Source organism: Hippoglossus stenolepis, chromosome 8 (genome assembly GCF_022539355.2).
Source record: "Hippoglossus stenolepis isolate QCI-W04-F060 chromosome 8, HSTE1.2, whole genome shotgun sequence".
Classification (NCBI taxonomy): domain Eukaryota; kingdom Metazoa; phylum Chordata; class Actinopteri; order Pleuronectiformes; family Pleuronectidae; genus Hippoglossus; species Hippoglossus stenolepis.
In genome coordinates, this window is record NC_061490.1 from 23,909,952 (window position 1) to 23,935,340 (window position 25,389).

General features: G+C 44.2%; 1 protein-coding gene across 1 annotated transcript; it reads left to right on the top strand.

Moving 5' to 3' along the window:
• The first annotated feature begins 479 nt into the window (after positions 1 to 479).
• LOC118114098 (ubiquitin-conjugating enzyme E2 E2) lies at positions 480 to 25,389 on the top strand. Its single transcript, XM_035164340.2, has 6 exons — positions 480 to 698; positions 2,489 to 2,669; positions 3,632 to 3,682; positions 17,727 to 17,859; positions 22,393 to 22,540; positions 24,539 to 25,389. The coding sequence occupies exons 2-6, from the start codon at positions 2,497 to 2,499 to the stop codon at positions 24,634 to 24,636; spliced, it is 603 nt and encodes a 200-aa protein (XP_035020231.2). The 5' UTR covers positions 480 to 698; positions 2,489 to 2,496; the 3' UTR covers positions 24,637 to 25,389.

Below are 25,389 nucleotides of genomic sequence, written 5' to 3' on the forward strand. Positions count from 1 at the left end.
TGTGTGTCTATAAGCAGCTAATGCTATTTCGGATAGTGCCCCTATCCTAAATAGCTAATGCTATCCTAAATAGCTAATGCTAGCTAATGCTATTTAGGATAGGGACATAGGATAGCTAACCCTAAACGGTTTAGGCCGATAAAGTTCGTAGAAACTGCGGAGCGTCTCACTCGACATTTGCGTTCACACGTGCACACTTCCGACGGAAATTCGGAGGAAGTGCTGAAGTCCAGCGTGTGTCTATAAGCAGCTAATGCTATTTCAGATGGTGCCCCTAGATGACGTAAAGGTGGGGGCAACATTTCCTGTAAATATGGACCCCACAATTTCCAGCTACACCCCTGCCACCCCCCTAAGCAACAGTGTTATTGTCCGTGCGTGTCCTTTAAGTGTAATTGCCTCATTAAGCCATTACCTCCCCGGTCTCGCGCAGGGGCCACTTCTCTCCCCGCGTGCACCGCGAGCAGTGCGCTGGTGTCGGGGGCGCGCGCGGGGAGGCGGGCCCGCGCCGCTGCCTCAGTTTCCCTGTGATCGCTCCTCTGGTTAAACAGCGAGGACGCGGGAGCGAGCGACACGGCCGTGCGAGGACATTTACTTTCTGTCGGTGCCGCGGGATCACGACGCGGAATCGCAGCATCGACGAGCAGCCGCTCAGGGACCAGCCCGACGACCCGCCGCGCCTCGGAGATCCGCGAAAAGTAAGTGAATGTCCCGGGGAAAGTGTCGTGTTCCTGCGGAGAGGAGGGAGGAAGAGAGACGGGGGGAGGGAGGGAGGTGGATGTGTGGGGACGAGCCTCCCTTTGTGCCGAGGCAGGGTCACCGCTCCTCCGCCGCCGCTCCTCCGCTCCTCCGCCGCCGCCACCGACCGGGATCCATCCGCTCGGTGTCCCCGGCCGCCGCTGCTCCGGCCCCGGCTGCACCGTCCTCCATCAACCCCCTCCTCTACCACCACCACCGCCGCCGCCACCGGGACAGAAACGCCTCTTTCTCTGCGTATTTTCACGGAGTCTAGGCCTCTTCTGGTTCCCCTCCGTGTTTCCATCTTCTGAAATACCCCACAGCGGGAACGCAACGCACCCGACTTTCCGCGTCCTCCCCCGCCGCCCGCCGCCCCCGGGCCTCGGCACGTTAGCTAGCTCCCGCGGTGTTTACCGTCGCTTTCGTCGGTTCCCATTGTGTTTGTCTTGCCCACTGACGTTGACCTCCACCCCCCCTGGTTCCACGGAGCCTCGCGACCGGAACACAACCGTCTGTAACTTGTGTCTGTTGATGTTCTTCGTGGGGGGGGGGAGAACCATCATCTCAGACGGTTGTTGAACCGGGTTCAGACCGTTGATGTCCGCATCATCACCGTGAAACGCCCCCACGGGGAAAGGGGCAGCTGTCCGCCACTCCGTCAACTTCTCAACCCCACAGAACCAGATGTATATTTATTTATATATATCACAATAAGATGGCAACACGGCTTTGTTGTCTGCGGTTTGGCTTCGTGTTAAAAACAACCTTTAAAATGCCCATTTTCTGATCTATTATTGATTATTGGCACCTTTTCTGGGGATAAACAGCCCACGAAGAGCCGCTGGGTCACAACATTGACCCATAATCACATTAAATCCCCTTTTTCTTTCAGCGTGAGGATGTTTACAGACTGTCTTTATGAATCTAAACCAGTAAAGCCACTCGCATAAAGTCTCACAAACCACGACAGCTCATCACAGGACTGATTTGTTATAATGTTCCTTGAAACAAGGAGCCTGTACATTAGTAATTAGTAAAAAAAGTAAAAAAAGATCTGATTAATGTCAAAGGTTAAATCTGTCTTTTTCTCTCCACTGGTCAAAAAACCCATTAACATCTGGCTTTTGTCTGCGATGGATATAATCGGCCTTCACCTCTGGGTCAAACGACTCTGCTGCAGACACGGGTTTTTATCGGAAGTGATGGACACGAGACACCGGGGTGAACGCGCTAATTTGGCATCAAACATGATGCACATGGGGGGAAAAGCAGAAAGGCAAAATCCTCTGCTGGTAATGGAAAAGCAGTCAATAGCCTTTGTTAGTGTAAAAAAAAAAACATGTACACGTAAAAACCCACTAACACCAGCAAACATCTGGCTTTTGGCTGCAATGGGAATAGAAGCAATCGGCCTTCGCTCCCGGGTCAAATGTTTCTGCAGTAGATGCAGGTTTTTATCGGTTAAGAGTCCGATCGGTAGCAATGGCATTTTCGGTGCCGTCGAATATGTTGCAGTTGCGGAATATACGTAATAGAAAACTCCTACTGACAATGGGGAAGAAGCTAAACGCCTTTTTGTAGCACATTGACTTAAAACCCACTCCTACTAATTTTGTTGTAAAAGAGGTTTTTAACCAACCTCTTTTTTACATCAGCACACACTTTGCCTATCCACACCCCACACCCCCTTTTCCTGCGGCCATGATGAGTTTGATCTGACACCGTCTTTACTTGCCGTTCGCTTTCCCAGGGCCCACGATGTCCAGCGAAGTGCAGAGACCGGATGACAGCCCCAGCACCAGCGGGGGAAGCTCGGATATCGAACAAAGGGAGTCGGTACCTGAGCAGGAGCGAGAGCAGGCACAGCCCAAAAAGAAGGAGACCAAGATCTCGAGTAAAACCGCTGCTAAACTTTCAACTAGTGCCAAGAGGTAAAGAGCCAACAATACCAAAGCCCCAATCTGGCGCTGGAGAGAAGCGTTTACACAGGAGTTGTTTGTTAATCTAAAGGCCTCTCCCCTTGTGCCTTGGGGGGGGGTGAAGTTATGTTAAAAAACACTATAGACCTGCAGACATTGTCATTTCAAACATCCACACTATTCAGTGCGACAGTAAACCCACAGACTGGAGGTAACTCACACAGCTCGGGCACTGGAGTGTCATTTGGAAGAGATATTCCCCATTCCAGCCTTTTTGTTTGAACAGGTTTGCCTCGTGCTCTGCAGCACTCCCCTCCCTCCCTCCCCTCCCTCTGCTCCTCCTCCTTCGCCAAACCACCACCACCACCACCACCACCAACACTTACCTCCAATCAGTCTTAGCACTTGTTCCCAAAAAAGACAGGCAATGACAGAATTATGCAACCAGTTGAGCGAAAGGGTTGACTGAGGCCGCAGAGTCTTTTTATAACGACGACTGATGTTTTTGAACATCTCCTGTTTTGTACGTCTGAGCTTCACTTAAAAAGAAGCCTGTTTGAGTCCCTTCAGCACCGAGAGGCTCCACGCTTTTGTCTGAAGTGCCGTGTTTATGCGAATGTGAGTTTCGAGGCAGCGTTTTGGACTCATTTGCCCTTCGCTGCCTGAATCATCATCATCATTGCATCGTTACCGGCTGCAAAAGAATCAACGCTCATGTTTATAGGTTGCTTTCAATCAGGCAGATAAAGCAACGTGAACTCTTCCTTGACATAATTTTTATAACATATAAGCCTTTCATATGGACAGCACACTCAAAACATGACACCCACTCACGCTACTGGTGGTGCACACGGTTCAAGATCAGATTATAGGAATAGAAACATTTACTCCTCACACAGGAAAAACTTGCTCTTTCAGTTTTTATCCTCTGTCTATTTCCCTTTTTCTAAACATAGATTTTAACTCTCTTCCAGGATTCAGAAAGAGCTTGCGGAAATCACACTAGACCCCCCTCCCAACTGCAGGTAAGGAGGTGTTATCTTTTTAAAACCATTTCTCAAATAACCCATAAGCCCGTGTGTGTGTGTGTGCAGATGCTGAAGCTGTGAGCAGGAATCTGGCTCCTTTTCAAGGTTTCTTGTCTGTGTAAAAAAGGGAAGGCATTCTCTTTTGTTCCTGTTCCCATAATGCCGTTGTTTGTGTGTGTTTTTTTTGTTTGAGATGGTAATCTCAGGTGAATTAGCGCGAACGTAGCCTATTGTGTCGCGGCTGTTGCTGCATAATGCACACTGCAACCACTTGTTGGAAACGCAGCCCTTCAGATCACAGTGTTATGGTGGCGCTGAAATGGAGGAAAATGAGAGGTAGTGTTACTTTAAAAAACCTTTTTGGATTCTCGTGTGGTTCCCCCTCGCTCTCCTGGGGATTTACCACAGACAATGGTTATTGTCTGCTACTGCCGCAGCCCCTTTGAGGAAGAGATATGGTCGCGAGCGAGTGGCATACCACATGTGCATCAGTCTCTCTTGACATGACAAAAGCCGTGCCTCTTGGGATGTGGGGCAGGAGCTGGCTTTTATTCACCTAAATAACACAAAGTGACACTGTCTTTGACCAAGGATCTGTTTATTACAGCACATTAATTACTCTCTGATTCAGCACTTCGGTGCAAATTAAGAAGGAAGAAGGAAGCCGATCTTTTGCACGATTGAGGACACTGGTGGGAGATGCTGGTGTTCACTGACCGTTTTGGTTTTGGCCGTATTCGCTCACCGGCACCTGCTTAAAATGATTGAGGAAAAACGGCTTTGTTTGACTCATCTGGCGATTTGGAATTACTACACCCCAGACAGCCTTGTTTATTGCATGAATTAATCACCCCTGCTGGGTCTCATCAGAACCGCACCATCATTAACGATAAACATTGAGCTAACCTTTTCATTCCAGCTCGCAGCCCAGTTTTGTTATTGTACTGGAGGCTAAAAGAGATGTTGTTTTCCTCGAGGACTCTAATCTATTTCAACCCCCCCTCCACCACCCCCATCCCCTCCTACCTCCCCCAGTAAAAACTAGGTTGGCTCACATGAAGGATTTAGCTGGAGGACACGAGTAAGTCATTTGAAAGTAAAATAATCGCTAGCGGAAATTTCACAGTCATCTTCTTAGTGGGGAACTAGTTGCCTGGGAAACAATTAAGCTTCTTCAAGATAATCCTCTTCGGTGTGTGTGTGTGTGTGTGTTCCTTTTTTAATGCCGCAAAATGATATCAAAATCTAATAATGCGTTTTCTGTGAAGCACCCAAACAGATTAGCCGTCTGCTAACAATGAAGAAAGAGCAAGGGAGGGGGGGTTCAGATGCATCAGCCACCAAATTTCTCATGCAAAAAACGATCACAGCACCATTTACATTCTCGCATGAATGAGCGCACACCGCAGAGCCAGCGCCGTCATTTGTATGCCACACGCTTCTTGCTCTCGGCCAGGTTAGCCTGAAAGGTTATTCATTTCATTCCCGGCAACAAATGCAGTCACAGGCTGTTGGCCCCCCTTCAGGAGGCCAGCAGAGAGTTGTGTTAAAGAGATTCACTCCGTTACGTTCAGCAAACGCGGCGCTGAGAGCCCAGTTGATGTATGTCATCCAGACTGTCTCTTTGGCCGAGGAGCGCCCGCAGACTCCCTCGCCACTTTGTCCCGGTCGGGGAGAATGTGCCGTCCTCATCACATAGTTAAAATCTGCAGTCTCCTTCGTATCACCTACAGTCTCCTCAGCCGAGCCTTCAGGGCTGTGGGGGGGGGTTCATGCTGCATTTCTCTTTCCGTAAAATGGAGAACGCTGCTCTGTGTCTTTCCATGTGGATTTGTGATGAGCGGCAGAATTTAGCCTTTAACGCCTCAGAAGTGTTGAGAGCCTAATTTAGCGAAACGTCTGTGGCTGGAGGTGCCCACATCCACCTAAGGTCACTGGGCCATTACCCTCAAATTCAGCTAAAAGCACAAACTGTTGGTACAATAACCCTTTTGTGTAGATGAATCTACACCCTGTGGAGTTTAAGTAGTTTGAAGAATCAATTTTTATACAGTGGGAACCAAACGTTGTTGTACTTTTACTGCTCTGTCCCTGCTTGGAAAAACAGCAGCGAGTATTTGAATTTGTCTCCTGCTTTATCTCACTCTCAGCTTTGTGACAGCTCGCTTGTCACCTTGGCAGTTGTCATACATTAAACCAACAGGAACACGCTGAAGCCCAAGAGGATTTGACATGGCAATTATTCTCACTGTCATACCCTTCAAGTTAGATGCAGGCAGCTTGTGCACATATTGATGCAAATGAAGCGGCTTCTGAAGGGAAACACTGTTTTCCTGCCCGTACGTTGCACAAATATTGCAATGGTCTCGCTGGGAATCAAAATTTGATTGGATGCAGTGAAAAAGGGGGAAACATGAAAGGTTTTTGAGTATCACTAGATTCTGTGAAATCATCATCTGTCGGTGGAGCAGTGATGTGTCTCTGCATTGATACGGATGAAGAACCCACGTGGTGTTTATCTATGTAGAAGCTGTAGTTTGACTTTCTGCCATTTTACCTGCAACTCTGAGTTTTTTCACTCTTAGTTTTTGTCTGATTATTTTATCAATTAATCAGTTAATTGGTAAATGTATGAAATGTTATGAAACAGTGAGAAATTGTTTGTTAGTGGCGACTGTGTGAATTCTGTACACGTTTCTCACTGACAGACCGAAACCTTAAGATATTTAGCTTCCTGTCAAATGTGAACGAACTCCCATCATATTTGAGAAGCCAGAACAAGAAAATGATGACAGAAGAAATGTATCAAATTTTCCATCCAACCGCTGCAGCGCTACATATTTTTCCTTTATTCATTATCGATTAATCAGCTGATTATTTCTCAATTAATACACATATCTATTTGACTATAAAATGCCAAAGCCTAAAGCATGAGGGGATGTGTTTGTCTGTCAAAGATATTCCGTTGACAATAATATAAAACACAGAAAATATAGATTTTTTTTCTTTCAGCTTTATCTGACATAACTCAAAGTTTGAGCTTTAGCTGAATTACTTAAAATATGACATCTGTCCATAGGACCATAGGATCAGTGTGGTGATTTGTAAACAGAACTCTGTATCACACTGAATCCAATCCCAGCTTTGCAATGTATTCCTCCTCTACTCTGCTCTGATTTATTCCTGTCATTTGAAGTATTTCCTCTCTGCTTCTCAGTTTATCTTCCTATACTCATTATATTTCCCTGCCACTGAATCAAAGCTGATTGTTCTAAGCAGTTTTTGTTGTTGCCGCGCCACCGTTGTGAGTCGTTATTCTTCTTCGTGGTTATGTTCGATCGGCCTCCAACGACATTTCAAGCATAAATCCAAACGACGATTGTTCAAATATCACCTGCTGCTGAAGTACTTTGCAGTTCTCAACCACTGTGCAGTTTGATGCCTTTTCTTTTTCACGGATGGACAAACAAACATTACATCTACAACAGAGAACGATGCTCAGCTGCCTAAAACATAACGGTAAATGTCAGGGTTTGTTGTGAACCCAGAGCTGCCGTTGTTCACTGATGTTCGGCCGTCACAGCAGAATTATCTCCAGCAGAAGAGGCAGAGGCGCCGGCTTCTCCTCCCGAGGCAGCTCAAACTGTTTTAAATGTAATGCAGCCGCAGCCCAGGGTGCATTTCGAGTAGCAAGTTCACCCCTTTGCTCTGTCAGGTTGTCACAAGTCATCCTGGGAAATGTAAGAAGCCGCTAACTGAAGTAGATGTAGATCAGGCTGAGGGAGCATTGATACAGCAAATGAGTCATTTGCAATCTGTTATCGTAGAACATCTCCTGTAGTGATCTGAGCATCACAAACTGAAAGTGCCTTTGTTTAAAATATGCAGACTTGTGCACTGCGGGGGTTGGTGCCTCTGATTTAGTTCGATAACTGCGACATGGAAATAATGTCCTTGTATGATGAAGAAAAATATATAAGATATCTCATTTTAGCATCTTAGTGTCCCATTTGTCATATGTGATAGGAAATCAAATATCTTTAGATTTTCTCAGAGAAAACCCAACATGAAGTTGTCACCAAAGGGCTGAAGGACATTAAAACTGAAATTTGTTATCATTGTCTGAAATTCTCTTTAGTTGCAGCGCCAGTTAGCGAATTGCCACTTGATTAAAGCATCAGCTGATCAAATGTCAATCCTCTTTTTGCACAGCTGTATTTCACGGCCGGTCTTTGGAACCAATTTGCCTTCTGAGGTCCCTGAATTTTCCCAGTGTGTTGAAATGCCTCCACGATGCCCAAAACAGAGCTGTCACTCCCTGATGATATCATGCAAGGGAAACGGTCTTTTCCCGAGAAACACACACACACACAGACACTGGTCACTCCATCACATGCTCCCTGGCTTCAAGCATTAATATGAATATGTAACTCTGTCATCATCATCCAGTCTCACCAGGAATGGAGGCTCTCCTCATTGTAGGTTCTGACCTCTAATTCTCTTCTCGCTGATGGGATCATCTTCATGTCGCTGATGGCTGCACAGTTTTATACTGAGCCTCTGGGGGATTATGTGCAAGTGACACACCCAGCATCATTTCTCACAGCGTTACCATTAAGCACGGCAGGGGAGGTTCATCAATATTCATGAGGAGGCGTGGGGGCGGGGCTGGAGGAACGGAGGGATTAACTGGAGGAATACCTCCCGGGTATTTGAATTGATCACTGTACTGGACGTGGCGTCTTCAATGGATTATCATTGGTCGGATCTTTGGGGTGTGATGTCAATTCAAGCGAGTAAAAACAATGACAACTACATTTAACCTCGGATGAATCAGTTCTAATGAATCGCTTGTTCCATTATTGCCTTCTTTATAAATATTGATGAATTATGGACGCAGGCATGTTCCTGACCTTTAAGAGAAGGTTCTGTCAGTTCACTGCAGAATCTGAGAACCTTCATGAAGGAACAACCTCAGAATCTGAATCGCTTCGTTAACTAAACAGAATAAATGGATAAGTTGATGCTTACATTTGCACAAGGGAGGGTCACAGTCTAATGAAGGGGTTTGGAGAAAATCATACCTTTTTTAAAGTTGATAAAAGACGACTTCAAACCTCAGCTAGTTTATTTGCCAACATGCACTGTACATGTAAATTGCAGGTATGTTAAAGTGCTCTCGCGTGGACCACAAGGCAGAGAGAAAAATGCTATCTGGAAAACGTCTTCCCCCGAAGATAGATAAAGATGTCTCGGCCTCGTACTGGAGCAGAAGGATGTTACAGCATACAGATGGATGGTGCCAGACTGGGTTGTGGTGATTTGTTATGGCCACCATTCTCCTCGTGCACCTATGAAACATCTGCTGAAAATAATTTTCTTCCCCGGCAAACCAATCTGCCCTCATTATTTTTTTTCTCCTCTCACAAAGTTTTGAGTGGAAAAGAAATAAAGTCGCCCCTATAGAGCGAGAGCAGCATATGCTCTCCCTCTGACAGCGGCCCGAGTTTAATTTATCCTTAATGTTTTCCACTGCGGCACTTGTTTGACAGCGAACACGGCCTGCCTTGATTCATGTGTGTCATTGAATTCTCAATGTCCTCATTTGTGAGGTAGTTTTCTGGCAAACATTTGTCCACAATGTTATTAATGGGTTTGTGGGGAAGCCGAGCATGAAGCGCAGCGTGTGGACATTTTGTGTTGGGGTGCTGCCTCCGCAGAACCGGTTTCTCAGAAGCGTTTCAGCTCGTTGGCAATGACTGAATGATAATGTGAACGCAAACAGAAGAATCTTCTGGCAAGCGAACAAATACAGTAACTGGAAAGTAAACAATTGCTCTGAGATCCCATTACCCCTGTGACTGGGATCTTAAAACCTAATGGATTTGCCCGTGGAGTCACAAATCATGCCGTTGCTCCTGCCAAGAAGATTTAAAGTATCTTGATAATATATTTGCGGTCCGGGGAAACGAAATGTTAACACTCTTAATATTCGGTTAAATGGTGAAATGAATAATAACCAGTGAATACAAATGCCCTTTCCTCTCCGCTGATTTGTTTAACTCGCAGCTTAAAACCCTTGTTCTGTTTCTCTACCTGCTAAACCTCTGGGCTAATTCGGTGTCATGGGAATAGACCAGCAGAGTATGAGGCTCCACAGCAGATCTGGCAGCTCAGCTTGTTCTGATCACTGACCTTTTGGTAATAAGTCCAATCCCTCGGCCACAGGGCCAAATGGCTGCCCAGTGTGCTTTTGTGGAGGGAGCAGGGAGGCTGAAGAGACCGCCTCTAATTATGGCTGAATACATGTTTGGTGAAAGGCTGTGAAATTAAAAAATATTAACATTGTACTCTTGACTAATTTGGTTCTTAAACTGCAAGAGGCTGCAGTTTTTGTCTTGGAGGCAAATCTGTTTTTTTTCTCCACGATTTCCTGGGAGTGCCTGGCCTGCGAAGCTGATTTACATGTCAGCACAAATTCTAACTTATTTTATTCAAGCAAAGCTAATTTTTATAATTACCCCTCAACAGACAGACACACACATTTGTTTTACTTTTATGTTGCAGAAAATATTAAGAAAAGCGACTGCACACTACCACATCAGCCATGAGTTAATATTTAGGACAATGTGTTGTGTAAGTGCTTATTTTGTGCTCTGTGTTTTATTTTGAGATTGGTTTAGTTTGAGGGTCATGAGGACATGAGACGTACTATTTCATTATTACTATTAGTTGTTGTGTCATCCTTCACCCTGGGTGCACAGCGAGGCTTTGTGGGCTAAGTGATATTTTTACGACTCATGATGTTGTGCTGTTTCCTTTGTGCAGTGCCTGTGTATTATGGTAATAATATATGCTCTGCATTATTCATTTTTAGCCACGGGCAAACATTTGCACTGCATCAGACTCTGTCTGCAGCAGCAGCAGCTCAGATGCGGAGAAGAAAAATGCTTACCGCACCAAAAACCTCTGTTGTACCTCAGAAGAATCTCGCAGGATTAAAGATGAAGGCCGCGGATAATAAACAGAGCTTCTTATTTATAGCTTTGTTAACGTGACTTTAAACCCCCGGTGAGGACAAACTTCCTGAGTTAAAGGCCAGTGATTGAAACATCTCTTTTCCAAGTATACTTCCTCAGTTCAATACTGACTGCTGTTTGGATTGATTGAGCCCAGCAGCACACGGGGTCGCCTTCCTGTGCGAATAATATTGTTATTCCCTTCGACTTGGAACGCATGCAGCCAGCTACTCAAGCGTTTCCCCTGTCGCTGGATGAGCCGTCCGGTCAGTAATTGCAGTATTCATTGTACAGATGAACAATAAAGGGCTTGATTAAAAAACAAACCATGTCATTTGAGACAATAAAGACGAGAGAACAGAGGAAGGAGGTGTCACCTCGTCTGTTGAGCTGCACAGTAATTGGTCTTGGAGCTCTTTCATGGTCGGGGGGGTAGAGAAGATTGCTTCATTAAAGTTCCTCTTCTGATAACCGCAGCAGCCACACTGATAAAAAAAAAAGAGGATCTTAACTGAATGACGGCGCCATTAGGAAAAAGCACCTGTGGGGAATGAAGTGGAATAGCGAATAATGCCGATAATGGCTTTATTTGTGCTTTGCGGTATTCACACGCTCCGAAACATTCTGATTCACATTCAATTATTGGTTTACTTCACTGTTTTATTCATCAGGCCCTCGAGCAGCTTTTGGCTCAGATGGCTTTTTACCTGCTTATTGTGTGACAAGCTGCATTAGAGACCTGCTGCTTCCGTGTGCGCTGATACCGTTGAAGTGTTTCCACCCTGAACAATGTTCCGTGATTATGATTGAATGTTGGGTTTTCGGACCGTTTTGTGCCGTTTATATCAAAGTGATATTTTACATGTAACCTAATCTGGTGAGTATTAGAGTTTCAGCCCCTTTTTAGACTCGGTGTGTTTCTCCTTTTTTAATGGAGCTCACCAGCTGTGGTCAGCTTGGATTCATGCTGGTTACAGTGGATTCCCCACCAGTTTTGTATGGTGGTTAAAAAAAGAATCCACAGAAACTTTTCATACCACTGCTGTAGCCACTGTCCATTGCTCAAACATACTTGGAATATATTACGCTCGGTTTGTTCCTAACAGTCATAATTTCACCCCAGAAATAACGAGATGCATGACTCGCGACTTGCCAATTCTTTGAAATTGAATGAATGCTTCTTCAGTTTTCCGGGAAAAAAAAGGTAGAACGACATTAAACGTAATTTTTCTTAGTAGTTTTCTTCATAAGGCCTGAAATGTCTCTTTTATAATCAACACCAGGAGAACTTCTCACGTGGCTGTGGGTTGCATGTGTTGGTTTTATATAACCCAACTACAAATAATTGAACGTCGCCCGCGTATTGTTTTAATCGAGGATGATGAAACCTACACTGAACTGGCTCCTCTGGATCTGCTCTCAGTGCTTAGGACAGCCTGGCACAAACGCAGCGAGCGAGAGTGGAGGCAGGACTTGTCTTTGAAACCTCCCCAGTGAACTTTAGAGCTGCTTCTCTCTCACAGTGCTTCGCCACCACACAGTCATTTCAGCACACTGTTTGTTCCTGTTGTTTCCCTGCAGCTGTGGTCTCACATTCTTTAGTTGTGGTTGCTTTCACTGTTTACTTTGATGTTGGAACTCCTTTCTGCCATTTAAAAAAAAAAATAAAAACATTCTGCTCTTATGCTCAGTTCCATCATTTTAATTTGTGTTATTACTTGAAGGTTTGCATTCGCTAATGTTTCTCATACCGTCCGTTGCTGCAGCTCCTCTTTTCAGCCTCTGTCTGAAACACTTGGTTTAAGCTCCTGGGTCTTGAAGACTCCTTCCTGCTTTAGCCATAGTCTGCTCTGATTGGCCAGCTGGCCCACACTGTTGTGATGGCTTTACCTTGCTTTGTTAGGGGGCGTGTCAGACTAGCAGTTAGCCGTGCATTATGCAAATGTGAGGCATTGTGATGTCTGACGAGGTGTTTTCCCGAGCTTCAGTGTTTTCTGTGCGGCGAGGAGCTCCCTTTACCGCAGAGTTTAGAATTGTTTTGCTCTCCAGAACTTTTACAGTAACTCAAAAACTAGAGAACTGAACAAACCTCATATGTCTCCTTTAAACCTGCTCTGAGTGTCTCTGAATGAATGGATTTTGAGGATTGTTGGACATGTTTCTTATAAAGGAAGTGGGAAAACCCCCTTTTTTAAAACCCTTTAAATGTAATTAAAGAAGCTCAATTTACCCTACTTTATGAATTCACCTGTGAGAGGCACAGGCCAATCTCACAACTTCATCTCTTTCATCAACTTGACCCGAGCCCCAGTGTCTGTGGGAATTGGCTCTTGGTGACAATAACCATGAGATAGGTTGGTGATTTTGTGGAGATTAGCTCAGCTGTCGTGCTGCAAGATAAAGATTATCTTTCGGCATTGGCACCAATCTACAGATTGCCCTGTCTATGAAATAAGGCAATGTGAATGATTAAATGGACAGAGGACGTCCTCCTCTGTACTGCATTGTATCATGGGAAGGAAAGGTCATTCAATATATATGGAAATCGTTACTGCCGTCTGTGATTGCAAGGCACAGCTTATATAGTTTTCAGGAACTGAGAACGAAAGGTAGAAATGACCAAGTCGGTCTGCGGTACAGTGTCGTCTTTATATTCCGTGAAGAAACTGTTTTCTTAATCCCCCTCCTCTGAAAACGGTCTCAGTGGAGTCCCCTGGGTTTCAAAGCGTCCAATCTCTCTCCGCCCTGTGAGCAGTGATGAGGGCTTTTTGTTGAGGTGAAGAAACAAGGTCAGCATGAGATGCAATTACCCCCCCTCCCGCACAGGCACCAGAAACATGACTTTATGACGGACTCGTGCTGGCGATACAAGCTGTTGTACAGCTGTTATTTCTATTAAGAATAACAAACTTCACAAGGAAGAATAAACCGAGCAGAGAGAAGGCAATGTGGATCTGTGGCCGTGCACTACTTTGGAGCTCAGTTGTGGAGGAAGCAGCCCGGCTGTAAGAGTGAGTTTCGACATGAGTGTAATGTCGGAGGACAGGGCCGTGGCAAGATTCTCACGGACACCCGCTCACTAATGTATCCCCGACCCCTGAAACAAATGACCCAAATACTCAGTGAATCAAGACGTTTGGCTGACAGAGCACTGCAGATGTAGTGTTGCTTACACAGAGGTTGTTATTATTGCAGCTTACAACAAAGCCGATAAGGAGCGGTGTTACAGCAGTTGGCGTCATGTGTTTGTGCGAGGGAGATCTGTGTGCTCGCACAGATGAGTGACCTGGGATATTTATCTGGGTGTTGCTCTTAGTCGAGAGCTGGGTGTTAAGATTGTTGTTGGTTAGTTCTTCTTAACTCCCTCATTGACCTAAAATTGATTCGGTAACACCGGGTTTTAGAAAATACCAAGTAGGAGCTTGCAGCCGTGCACGACGAGACAAAACCTCGACATGGAGAAATGAGCCTGTTGGTTTAAATCAGGGCAATGTGATCTTTGCACAGATGCATAGTCGCTGCGTCTATATTTGCAGATTAGAAAACAAAACGATGCAGAAAAGATGAATTCATGTTTACATTTTACATAGAAATTGGCTATTTTCTTGATCCAAATTCTATATATGTGGTTCTATTTGTGTTTAGGGTTTAGGGTTGAACTATAATTTATTAATAATGACATCTTGGGAATCATTTGCCTCTAAACATCCATCTCAGTCGGGCTCTAGTGCAAAATATTCTGCAGCGCTATTTCTCCAGGGTCGAGGAAACATAAGCCATTAAATCCTGACATTAAACATGCATTAATTAAACCCTGGTGAATGGGATCTCGTGCACACATTTACTGACGCTGCGAAGCTGCAGATGACTCGCTGCGGCTCAACGCCAGCTCCTCGCCATGGTCACACCGCTCACCTCTCTCAAAAATTAATGGCCGAGTGAGAGACTGTCGGATCCTGAATGAGCTGGCCCTCAACCAGCTGCAACAAAGCACCACAGGAACGCCCAAGCCAGTGGGGGGAGGAGGTCTCCGAGCAACAGCCAGTGGTGGCATGCACATTCAGCTATTGACTTAGCCTTTATTCGGAGCCCTTGTGCGGTTGTCAGATCCCCTCCAGCAATCTCCGTGCGGAGCGAGGACCTCTGCCATGCCTGCTCATCTCTATCTTTCCCTCATGTCTCAAGTTATCATCGCTGCTACAAACTCATCAGCCTCAAAGGAAGTGAGCATCTGCTTCTGTTCGAGATGTTTTGAAAATGGAATCGCCGGCTCGCCCTTTCACTACGGTGTCAGGGAAGCTTTTGAATAGTCGAGCGATAATGGAAGTGTTACCTCGAGGTGTGGGTAGCACACACAATGTGTGAAATGTAAGCAGAGGTTTCACACAGGAAAGATTGCCTGGAGCAAGGAAAATAAGCCCGTCTATATGGCTCTGTCAGCAGCAGGGAGTAATAATGGAGTTAAAGAGTGGTGAGGTCCAGTCACCAGCCACATCTATCAATCTAACGATCAATCAGTCAGACTCACACCACCTAATTACAAGCCAAGGAATGAGTTGCAATCAAAAGCCACATCGACTCGTGAGTAGAGGCAGGTTATACACAAAATAAACGAGTTTGTATGACATGTCATTTGACCACAGCTGAAGGCAAAGAGTGTTCATGGTTCTGTTGAGCAGCCTCATTCAAAGACGGAGTGAAAAGCCTGCTGTCAAAGAGAGGGACGACTATTTAAATGCTGGGTTTACAGTGCACACTTGAAAACCGTTAAAGGCATGTTCCTCTGATTTGATGGTAAAAAGGGTCAAAAGTAAGGGTGTGAATGATATTATATTAAAGCATATGATCGGCCACTGAAGTGAGACATTTATTGATGCCATAATAAGACAAATTTAGCAGTTAGTAGAACCCTTGTGACTATTTGTCAGCAGAGAATTTCTTCGGTTAAGGTCAGCCCCTCGATATGGTCATTTATTGTGGCAGAGGTTTGGCAGCCGGATCATCTTGTGCCACTTTCCGTTAAACCAGAGCATGAAAAGTGTCTGAACCCTCTGCTCCAAATTACCTTCTGTTAAATAACACAACAGGCAAACTGCTGGAGCAGCTGAATACGAGCGGCAGTTCATAATGTGACTCTCCCTCACTTCATATTGTTATGACAGGCTTTCCAAGCACGAGCTTCTGGCTATCAGATGTCAACATCTGTCTGTGTGTGCTTCAGAATCCTTGTGTGTCTGCCAGAACAAACACAACCAGTGCTGTTAATACCCTCCTAATGTAACTTGCTGATATGTTTAATGAGAAAATTATCTTTCAACCCCTTGTCTGACATCTGTGTCCTTTGTACAACAAGAAGTCTCCATTTGTGTGTCGGAAGTTATCAATTACTGCAGTGCCACTTTTAAGTATTACTTTTACAGAAATGAAGTGCGTGTCTCATTCCAGTGCAGACACAACGTCCAGCATTGTCCCCGCGTCTGCTTTGTCATTTCATTTTCAATCTGACAGGAAATATCCGAGCTTGTCTTTGTGCCTGAAACAACAGGAGTCCAGATTTGCATGTATTCTGAAGTAATTCCCTGGAGAAGAAGAAATCATAATTAGCTAATTAAAGAAGGCTTAAGCGAGGGCCAGTGTGAAAGAGTGGCAAAGTAGATTAGTGGAAATTTGCATGTGCTGATACTGAAAATGCAGGAAAATGTCTGATGTTTCATTTCTATTTATGGAGGATGATCTATTGTCGAGGCCGCGCTCGGAACCAGATGCTGCTTTTTTTTTTTTAACAGTTTGTTGTTTGAGGGTGTCTCACAAGTCGCTTTCAGAAACTCTCCGTCTCATTGTCGGTTTATCCCTCAGTTAAAAGTGAGCAGTGATATCCCAGCCTCGAGTGAAAGCAAAGCCTGCGCTGCTGCAGTTCATACACACACACACACTTGTAAGCACATCTGCCAGCAGCTAAGGGCTGGTGTTGAACACAATCCCGGGTAATTACATGAAATCGGAGGGATTGTTCATTGTCTCGAGCTTTGTGATCTGGACATTGTCCCCGTCTCCTCCTGGCTCCGTGCCAACTCAGGGTCTTACCACTAACAACAGTTGGGGGGAGGGAACCCTTAATATGGAAATGGCATTAATTACTGGGCCTATACAACAGATGTGACCTTCAGCCTCCCCACTCGGCATAAATACTCATCTCATGAAACAACAACAAAAACCACGGGGCTCAAGTATAAGATAATATTTGCAGTGCTTGCTGTTTCTTTTATGCAGATGAGGTTTTTGTTATTATGCAAAAGCTTTTTAACAAAAATATATTAACGTGGATGAAGCCTTTGCAACAGTCCAACAGCCGTGCAATGAAACAATGCAAAGGGCTGAGTGTGTGCGGCGCAGTCGCTTCAAACGCTGTTAGATATTAAATGGGATCCGTTAAATCCAGATTAAGTCAAATCTACGAGGGATTTAGAAGTGGGACAATTAGGTAGGAAGTTGTAATTGTATAAATCTAGCAAAACCCTATAGTGACCATTTGTCAGCAGAGGATTCAAGGACAAGCCCTTTCAATTCACGATGGAAATGTTGGAACAAAGAAATACTGGCTCAGGTATCAAATCGTTTTTTGCAGTGTTTGATATCTTTTTATGCAGAAGATGATTTCTTATTATGCACAAGGTGTTACAGTCACACTCTTGCACTGGCTCACCGGTGCTTGTCAGTGTGTCAGAAATGCTTTGGTAACTCAACTCCCTGTTGCAGGTAATCAAATTTTCCAATCACACATTTGAAAGATAATCTAAATTCACCTAAAATAGCCTTGGACTAAAAAAAAAACCTCAAACCTCCACGGCTTCAACAATCCCCACATCTTCATCATTGACTTGTCAGAAACCAGCATTTACCACCTCAGCGGCTGATTTCCCCCCAAAATCTCTGTCGGCCATCGGGCAGTTTACCAGGCTGCAGATTCCACTGAGCTCTGCTGATTATCATATTAACACATCTTTTGTGCTTCGATTTCCCAGTGCTGGCCCCAAAGGAGACAACATCTATGAGTGGAGGTCGACCATCCTGGGACCCCCGGGCTCCGTGTACGAGGGAGGCGTCTTCTTCCTGGACATCGCCTTCACGCCAGACTACCCCTTCAAACCCCCCAAGGTCAGGAGATGTTACCGATAAAATATTTGTATGCGGTTATATCTGAATTCTATTTATACATATATAGATTTATATGACTTTCTACACAGGATCTGGCCAGCCTGGGAAATTGTGGTGAAAATATCTGGGTCATTTAATGATGTGGAAAGAAAATGTAACTAAGATTGGCCTGTAGAGATACACACAGTATAGTCACACACATTTTCCGTAAGTCACAATATGTATGTGTTGTGCAGGATAATCAGCAGTTATGAATATGACCTTGTGGACTGCCGAGCAGATGCAGAGCAACATTAGCGTTTCATTGTGGGCCGTGTTTCTCGTTACCTGATTAATTATGAGTCCGATATTTACTCTTTCCAGAGAAATATGCAGCTGTTGAGCAGCTTAAGGCTCCGCAATGCTCACCTGCTTTTACTCTGAAAATCACCACCGGCTTCAGTCAACACATATTTAAGTTTTTTTATGTTTGCTCATTTAAAAGGGACAATGCACATTAATTAACATGCAAGTGTTTCAGTGTTTTATCCTATTTGTTGAAATCCTCGTCACGCACCGATAGCCGGCAATAGATAAAGTCATCTGCCAATAAGCTGGTGTCTGTGGCCCTGCAGGACTTTAATAAACACAACTGACTGAAAGGATTCGCTGTTGTTTGCTTGATCAGACTCTAATGTTCAGGATGTGTTGTTCAAAGAAGTTCCAGTCGGGTTGAGTATGATTCAAATCACCAGGATAATCCTGATCCCTTCAGAATTGTGGATTTAGATGGATTACAGGAGCAGAATGTGATAGAAAATTGGTCAAATAATACAACATCTGTATCATGTAGTGTGATTACATGTATTTAGATTTGTGTTACTGTGATTAAGTAGAAGAAATAGACATTAGTCTGCCCTTAGGAAAGTAAAAGAATAATCCCCCTGATAGCCGAAGGACAAAAGTAGTATATTTCTTTGAAACGCTCGTATCTCACTGTATATTTATCACCGTGTCCTCAGAGTTGACCCCGTCCGTCTCTCTGAGAGGACGCTGGCGGCTGTTTCAGGGTCATCTTCAGGCTCGTAGACGTCATCACAGAGGGACTTTGTGCCTGTTGACGATGCTGTGCAGGACAAGACAAACACGTTTTCTGTTGCCCTTTCCCTGTGCTTCCTCTTGAAAGTAGTTAAGCTATGCAAAGCACCTCAGCCATGCATCTTGTTTTTCAAAGAGCGGCGCTGGAGCACGTCTGCTCAGGTGTATTTGCTGCAGGGAAAAGGACAAATGAGAATGAGAAAGTTTGTATTGTTGTAGTTTTCTGTGTCTTCAAAGAAAACCACTTAAAGAGGCCTCACACTGGTTTCACTTGCTGTTCTTCACATTGCTAGAAGCCAACATTGTGATGTGTCGTCTTCAGAGAACTGCTAGTCCTCATTTAGTGATTTAGAAAAGTTTGTATCCCGATCTGAGTTATCCAGTCCAATGTTGCTTTGAAAAACTGGTACCAGTAAAATGGATTACTTGATCCTGGATAGTAAAACATAGGAGTCTAGATTTTTCTAATTTAAAATCAAATCTTGTTGTCTTTCCAAGTTGACATCTCCGTCAGTGTCTCCCATGTCCATGGCTCCTCTTTTCCATTCAGGGATATTCGTATTCTTCCAGTTTCACGTCTGTTGTTTGTTAGAAACGCCATCAAGTCCAGCACAGACAGTTTGTGTTATTTACCACAAAATAGCCGATAATCCCCGAATAAAATTTAGTCTGTATTATTTAGCTTTTTTTTGTTGTCAAATCCTTTTGCTTTTCTGTGACCCAGTTCTGAACAGATGAATGGATGGACAGATGCAGTGTGACTGTGACTTTTGTGCATGTTGATGAGAGAAATGAGGAATCAATTGAAAGAAACCGTCATAGTAAGAGAATAGAGCTTTAAACATCGCCCTGGTGTCACGGTTGTTGAGTTAGTCCTGCAGATTTGGGTTTTTTTTTTCACGGCTCTTGTCTGAAGAACTGTTGTGATCTGAGCTGGAAATCTGTGTCGTGCTGCATCCTGACCCGCTCGGTGCTCAGCCGGCGAACGACTCCTTTTCTTGTTTTACGTGCCGTGTTGTCTGCAGAGTACTCCAGCCACGTTGAGTGGATGTCATTATTGAACACACAGACTGTCGGGGCCAATCTCCCTTTTTAGTTTGCACTGCACCCAATTACCCTTTCACTTGGCCTTCATTTTCTCCCTCCTCTTTCTCTCTCCCTCGCTCTCTGTTATGCACACCCCTCCTGGTGCTCGCCGCCCTCTCCTCTCCCTCGCTCTCCCTCTTTGTGCTGTGTAACCACCAGCTCTGTGTTTGACAGCAGACTCAAACAAATCCACAGGCCCTGGCCCAGCTTTCTGTAGCCAGAGGGGCTTGAGTGTTTCCGCCCCTTCAATACCTCCTACCCCTCTGACACACTATGATCTGCAGCCAAACCCCCCTACACACACACACACAGACTCCTCGGCCTGTAGCTGCCATGCACTCCCTCGCTATAGAAACGCTCCAGTGAAGCTGGGTTGCTGAATGCACTTGGGAATTTTGGAATCCAGAACCTGACTTGCTTTTAAAATCTCTCAAAAAGAGAAAAACAAAAAGTCCTCTCGCTCGGCCTGACAAGTTCGCCAGGTGGATGAGTTCCTGCTTCTGAAGCCGGGCCAGCGGAGGAGCACTGTGTCTGCAGAGGGTTATTTATAACATCCTGCTCCCGTGCAATTTTTTTTGGGGGGATGCCAAGGCTCATTAGAGGTTTCCTCTGGGGGGTCAGGGTCAGGAGGGGCCAGATGTTGGTGATTGGAGCAAACAGAGGTGTCAAGTGTCAGGACCAAACAGATGTCAAGCTCAAACCCAGGCCAGGGCGCAGCACATAAACACCCCTGTGCTGGGAGGGTGATTGCTTGTTGAGGGTATTTTTTTTTTAAGGAGAGAACAAATCCAGGTACCGTGCTACAGGTCACATTTTGAGGCTAACCACACAGCAGGGTTTACCGTGACGAGTAGAGGAATTCATTTACAACGACAACAAAACCATTATTGTTGTGGTGCTTCGTGCTGCCCTCTGTTGGTCGATCTAGATTCAGACACGTGAGAATTGGTTCAGGAGGTTTTACTGAATGTTGATGGAGTAAATGGAGCTAGAAACCTAGAAAATGGATTGATTGATAATCCCTTATTGTTTATTAGATGTGTGTAGTGTGTCTTGCAGCTCCATGGACACGTAAACATAAAATACACAACTCAAGACAACGCCAAACAGTATAATTCACTGAATGTAATAAAATCCCGACCCTTCAGACATATATTTCTGAAAAATGCTGAGTGTCCCTCTGTGGAGAAATCAAAACAGATGCATTGTCCTGGTTCCTGATGCTGATCCCTCAGTGTTAATGTGAATAAAGGTGAGACGGGAGTGAAAGGTGAGACGGGAGTGAAAGGCTCACTGCGGCTTTTAACTGTCGTCCACGTCTCGCCTGTAATTACTCCCAGGTATAACAAGCCTCTCAACCTGCCAGGAAGTGTTCTTCCTTCAAGGCCTGAAAACTCATCTCCTGGAGTCATCCGGAGTCACATTTTATCCCGTCCATATTTTTTTTTTATCTCATCTATTGTTTAACACCCTCTTATCACAGGTCATTTAAAACCCTCGTCTTAACTCTGTCGTGTCTCTGCAGATCTCTTTTTCCTTCTGTGGTCGTACACATGTAACAGGGATCGTCTCCATAAAGCCGGGGTTCTGACTGTGAATCTCATTATCGTTAGTTTCTTTAAATGCTGGCAGTTATGGCCGCCTCATTAAAGCCTTCTAAATACTGTGTTCTGAAAAAGACAATCAGCAAACGGTTGATTGGTTGAAGTAGCAGCTGAATTAATCTGCATGAAAGATTTGGAACAAACTCCCACTTAATGCATCCTCGTTCAAAATGTATTTTTATGGTAATGTTTTTATTCAATTTATTGTATTCTTAACAAGGTTACAGATTTGATTGTTTAAGAATCCTTTAAAATCTACATATGTTCATGTTTTTAAACAGTGAATGACACACTTACAGTAGTAAATCTGTCTTTTAGCCATTTTGTTTGTCTACATAAATACAATTTGATTGATTGATTAAAGGAAAAGTTCAGATTTGTCTTTTCTTGCTAAAAAAGTTGAATAAGAAGTTAAATATCATTGTCTTATTTATACATTAAATATTAATCTGAAGCCACTTTTACACAGAAATCCTTTTTGCTTGTTTACACTCAACCAAACTAATGGCCATATTGATGCTGAGATATTCAGATCAATATTCATATCATAAATCAAAAGCTTTAATTAATTCAGTTAATAATTGTTAGTGACTGTTGCAGAGCATCTCAACCGCACAACCCCGGGTCCAGATGTTCTATTTACCAAGTTACTATGTTGCTGAGATTGTATTTACACCACCAGTGTCACATAATTAAAATTCTGCCTTCTTGTTATTTATTCAGTGAGTAATGCTAATCTGCATTTTGTCCTCTTGTGTGTGTGCAGGTGACATTTCGCACGAGGATCTATCACTGCAACATCAACAGTCAGGGGGTGATCTGTCTGGACATCCTGAAGGACAACTGGAGCCCCGCCCTCACCATCTCCAAGGTGCTGCTGTCCATCTGCTCCCTGCTCACAGACTGTAACCCAGGTGAGATCCTCATCCACGTATACCAGTGGTAATATGAGACTTCTGTATAAAGTAGATCTGTGACTCCGCAGTTAGTTGCGTTTCAGATCAGATTTAAATGTTATTTGTTTTCATACTCAAGTCCTCAAGTTGACACACTGGTCCACACTGTTAAACGATGTATTAAATAAGCCACGAGCGCTTCCAGCTCTCGTTGTTTCCCAAGGCCGAGGAGCGCTGACACGTCTCTCTCACAGTTTAGCTTGAACTTATAAATAATAAAACCACACTTTCACTGCAGAAAAAGAGCAAGTGACACAGGATGATTCTTCAATATACGACTAATATCATCATTTAAGATGGTGTAGAAAGAACAACAATTATCAATTTACTTTCTTAGCTTGAGAACAAATTGTCCCACATCACTCCTCCGTCGTAAAGCAGTGGAGGGAATTAAGGTAAGAAAGAACAAGAAGATGTTGTGCTGCGTTACTCGTCGTCTTCAATATAATATGTATATGAGTCTAATGGAGGTCGGCCAAGAGCAGAGAATTAACCTACAGTCGTTTTACGCTTCAACCCTCCCCCCCTCGATCGTTCTCCAGTCGCTCGCTGCTCCTGAGGGGATTTCTTTGCTTCTAATATGATAAACTGGTCATTGATTCAGCTGAATTTGAGAGCATGTAATCAAGTCCACTGAAGGTCACCATAATAAAATGAAAGCTACATCCGTCCCCCGGGCGAAGACGCCTACAGTCGAGCAGCAGCATCGCAGTGAATCTGGCGGATGGTTTTAATCAGCCGAGTTGACAGAGTGTGGTTAGAGAACGGAAGGAACCCGTTGTCAGGTTTAATTCTGGTCAAACTGCTTTTCAGAAAAATGCTTGAAGCTGCAAAAGATAATTTTGTGGGTGATGAATGTGAGATTTAAGAAACTGTCAAAAGGGGGAAAATACACAACTGAAAACGTTTGTCCGTACGCTGAGCTGCAGATTAAATTAACTCTTAACTTAAAGTACAGTATTATCCCTTAAAATTTTGGGTCACATAACATTTCCGTTCTGTGAATATTCCCTCCGGTTTTCATTCCTTTCTACTGAAACATAAACGAGGGACAAATTCAAGTGAGCGTTTCCTCTTGTGCTGCGACGTCCAGCTCCAGCAGATTCACAGGTCAGAGGTCACCCCTGTTGAACTTTAAATCTGCTGGTGTTAGTTTGTCCAAAAGAAACACTGCAGCTCTGTGTCTGGAAAGAGAGAAATTAATATTCCAGCATTTTAAACAATGTACTTATCACAACACCAGACGAACAAACAACACATGAAACAACACGTCAGTTTCTTTACCGGTGCAGTGATGGTATTTATTGGAATGGGGAAGTGATGTGGTCATGATGCACAGATCGGATCCCAGTGGGTTCATTAACACCTGCACTAACATCTGGTTCCTGACACAGGTTGCATGTTAATGGTGTGATCACAACACCAGTTCTGAATGTCAGCCAGTCAAACAGCCAGTCGGGCTGTTTACACCTGCACTCATCGCTATTAACAGATTCTGTGTGGTGCAGAAATACTCAAACATGTTATAATACATAGACATGTAATGGCTCGGTGGTGTTACTTCATCAGTGATGCTGATGCTGCTGTAGGAATCAGGGTCTGATGTCACCTGTCCGCTCTGATTGGATCAATTCACTTGTCGTTATTGACTACTCTTATAAAAATGTTATTAAATGTTAACATATGAAGCTGTTGTAAAACTGTACTAGAGTAGAAAGTACAGATATTTGATGATGAAGTGTAGTAAAAGTGAAAAGAACCTGGGGAAAAAATCTACTTGAGTACAAATACATGAAACATGTCTTTTGAGTGTTTGGTTATGTTTACACATCTAATACTTTCACCAGCTTTGTCTCGTGGCAGCTTCCACTGGATCCAACCAGGATTTGATCATTGACTGAACATCAGCTCACTCTCTCTCTCTCTCTCTCTCTCTCTCTCTTTTGTGCCTTTCAGCCGACTCCCTGGTGGGAAGCATCGCCACACAGTACCTGACCAACAGAACCGAGCATGACAGAATAGCCAAACAATGGACGAAGAGATACGCCACATAGAGTCCCTGCCACCGAGCGACCTCCCACCCCCCTTTACCCCCTCGCCCGTCAGTGTACCTCTCTCTACCTCTCTCTCTCTCTCTCTCCCTTAGTCTGTCAAAGCACACTCACTAAGTGCAACGGTAAAACCCGTCCCCCTCCCCCTCATCACCCTCCTCCCTCCCCCAACATTTTATCTACCTTTTCTGTGTAAAACAAAAACAACAAAAAAAAAATCAAACAACAAAAAAAAAAAAGTCCTCTGTTCCTTGTTGACTTGAAAGCTTCTTTTTTATACAAAGAGTAGATTGGGATTTTTATTTTCCAATATCTGAATGTTGGAAGTATTGTATTGGAGAAAAAAAAAAACAGAATATTATAATTATCATACGCATCGTCCTCCAGCTCTACAGTATGTATTCTCATTTTCTTAGTGGCACCTGGAACAAACATGCAGAATATATGCTTTTACTTTGTTTTCCTTGTTTTTTTTCTGTATTCGTCATCCATATGTTATCTGCATGGAACAGGAAGGTTTGCGTCAATGGATCCTTCATGCTTTTTAACCTCCTCTGATTTTGTTTGTACTGTATGTATTTTTTCAAAGGCTTTTGAGGCAGACCACAAAAGTATAGGTCTGCCTGTGAAAGAGGCAGGACTTGTATATTTACTGGCTACCCGCCACCTTCTGCGATCGCAGAGTGGTTTGTTGTGCACTTGTATTACTGAAGCACCCAATAAAACACACTGTGGTTGGCTTGTGAGAAAACACCC

Excerpts from the sequence above, each read along its gene's own strand:
- LOC118114098 (XM_035164340.2), top strand. The coding sequence starts at position 2,497 with ATGTCCAGCGAAGTGCAGAGACCGGATGACAGCCCCAGCACCAGCGGG. Across the intron at positions 2,670-3,631 it reads CTTTCAACTAGTGCCAAGAG|GATTCAGAAAGAGCTTGCGG; the intron begins GTAAAGAGCCAA and ends ACTCTCTTCCAG. Across the intron at positions 3,683-17,726 it reads GACCCCCCTCCCAACTGCAG|TGCTGGCCCCAAAGGAGACA; the intron begins GTAAGGAGGTGT and ends TCGATTTCCCAG.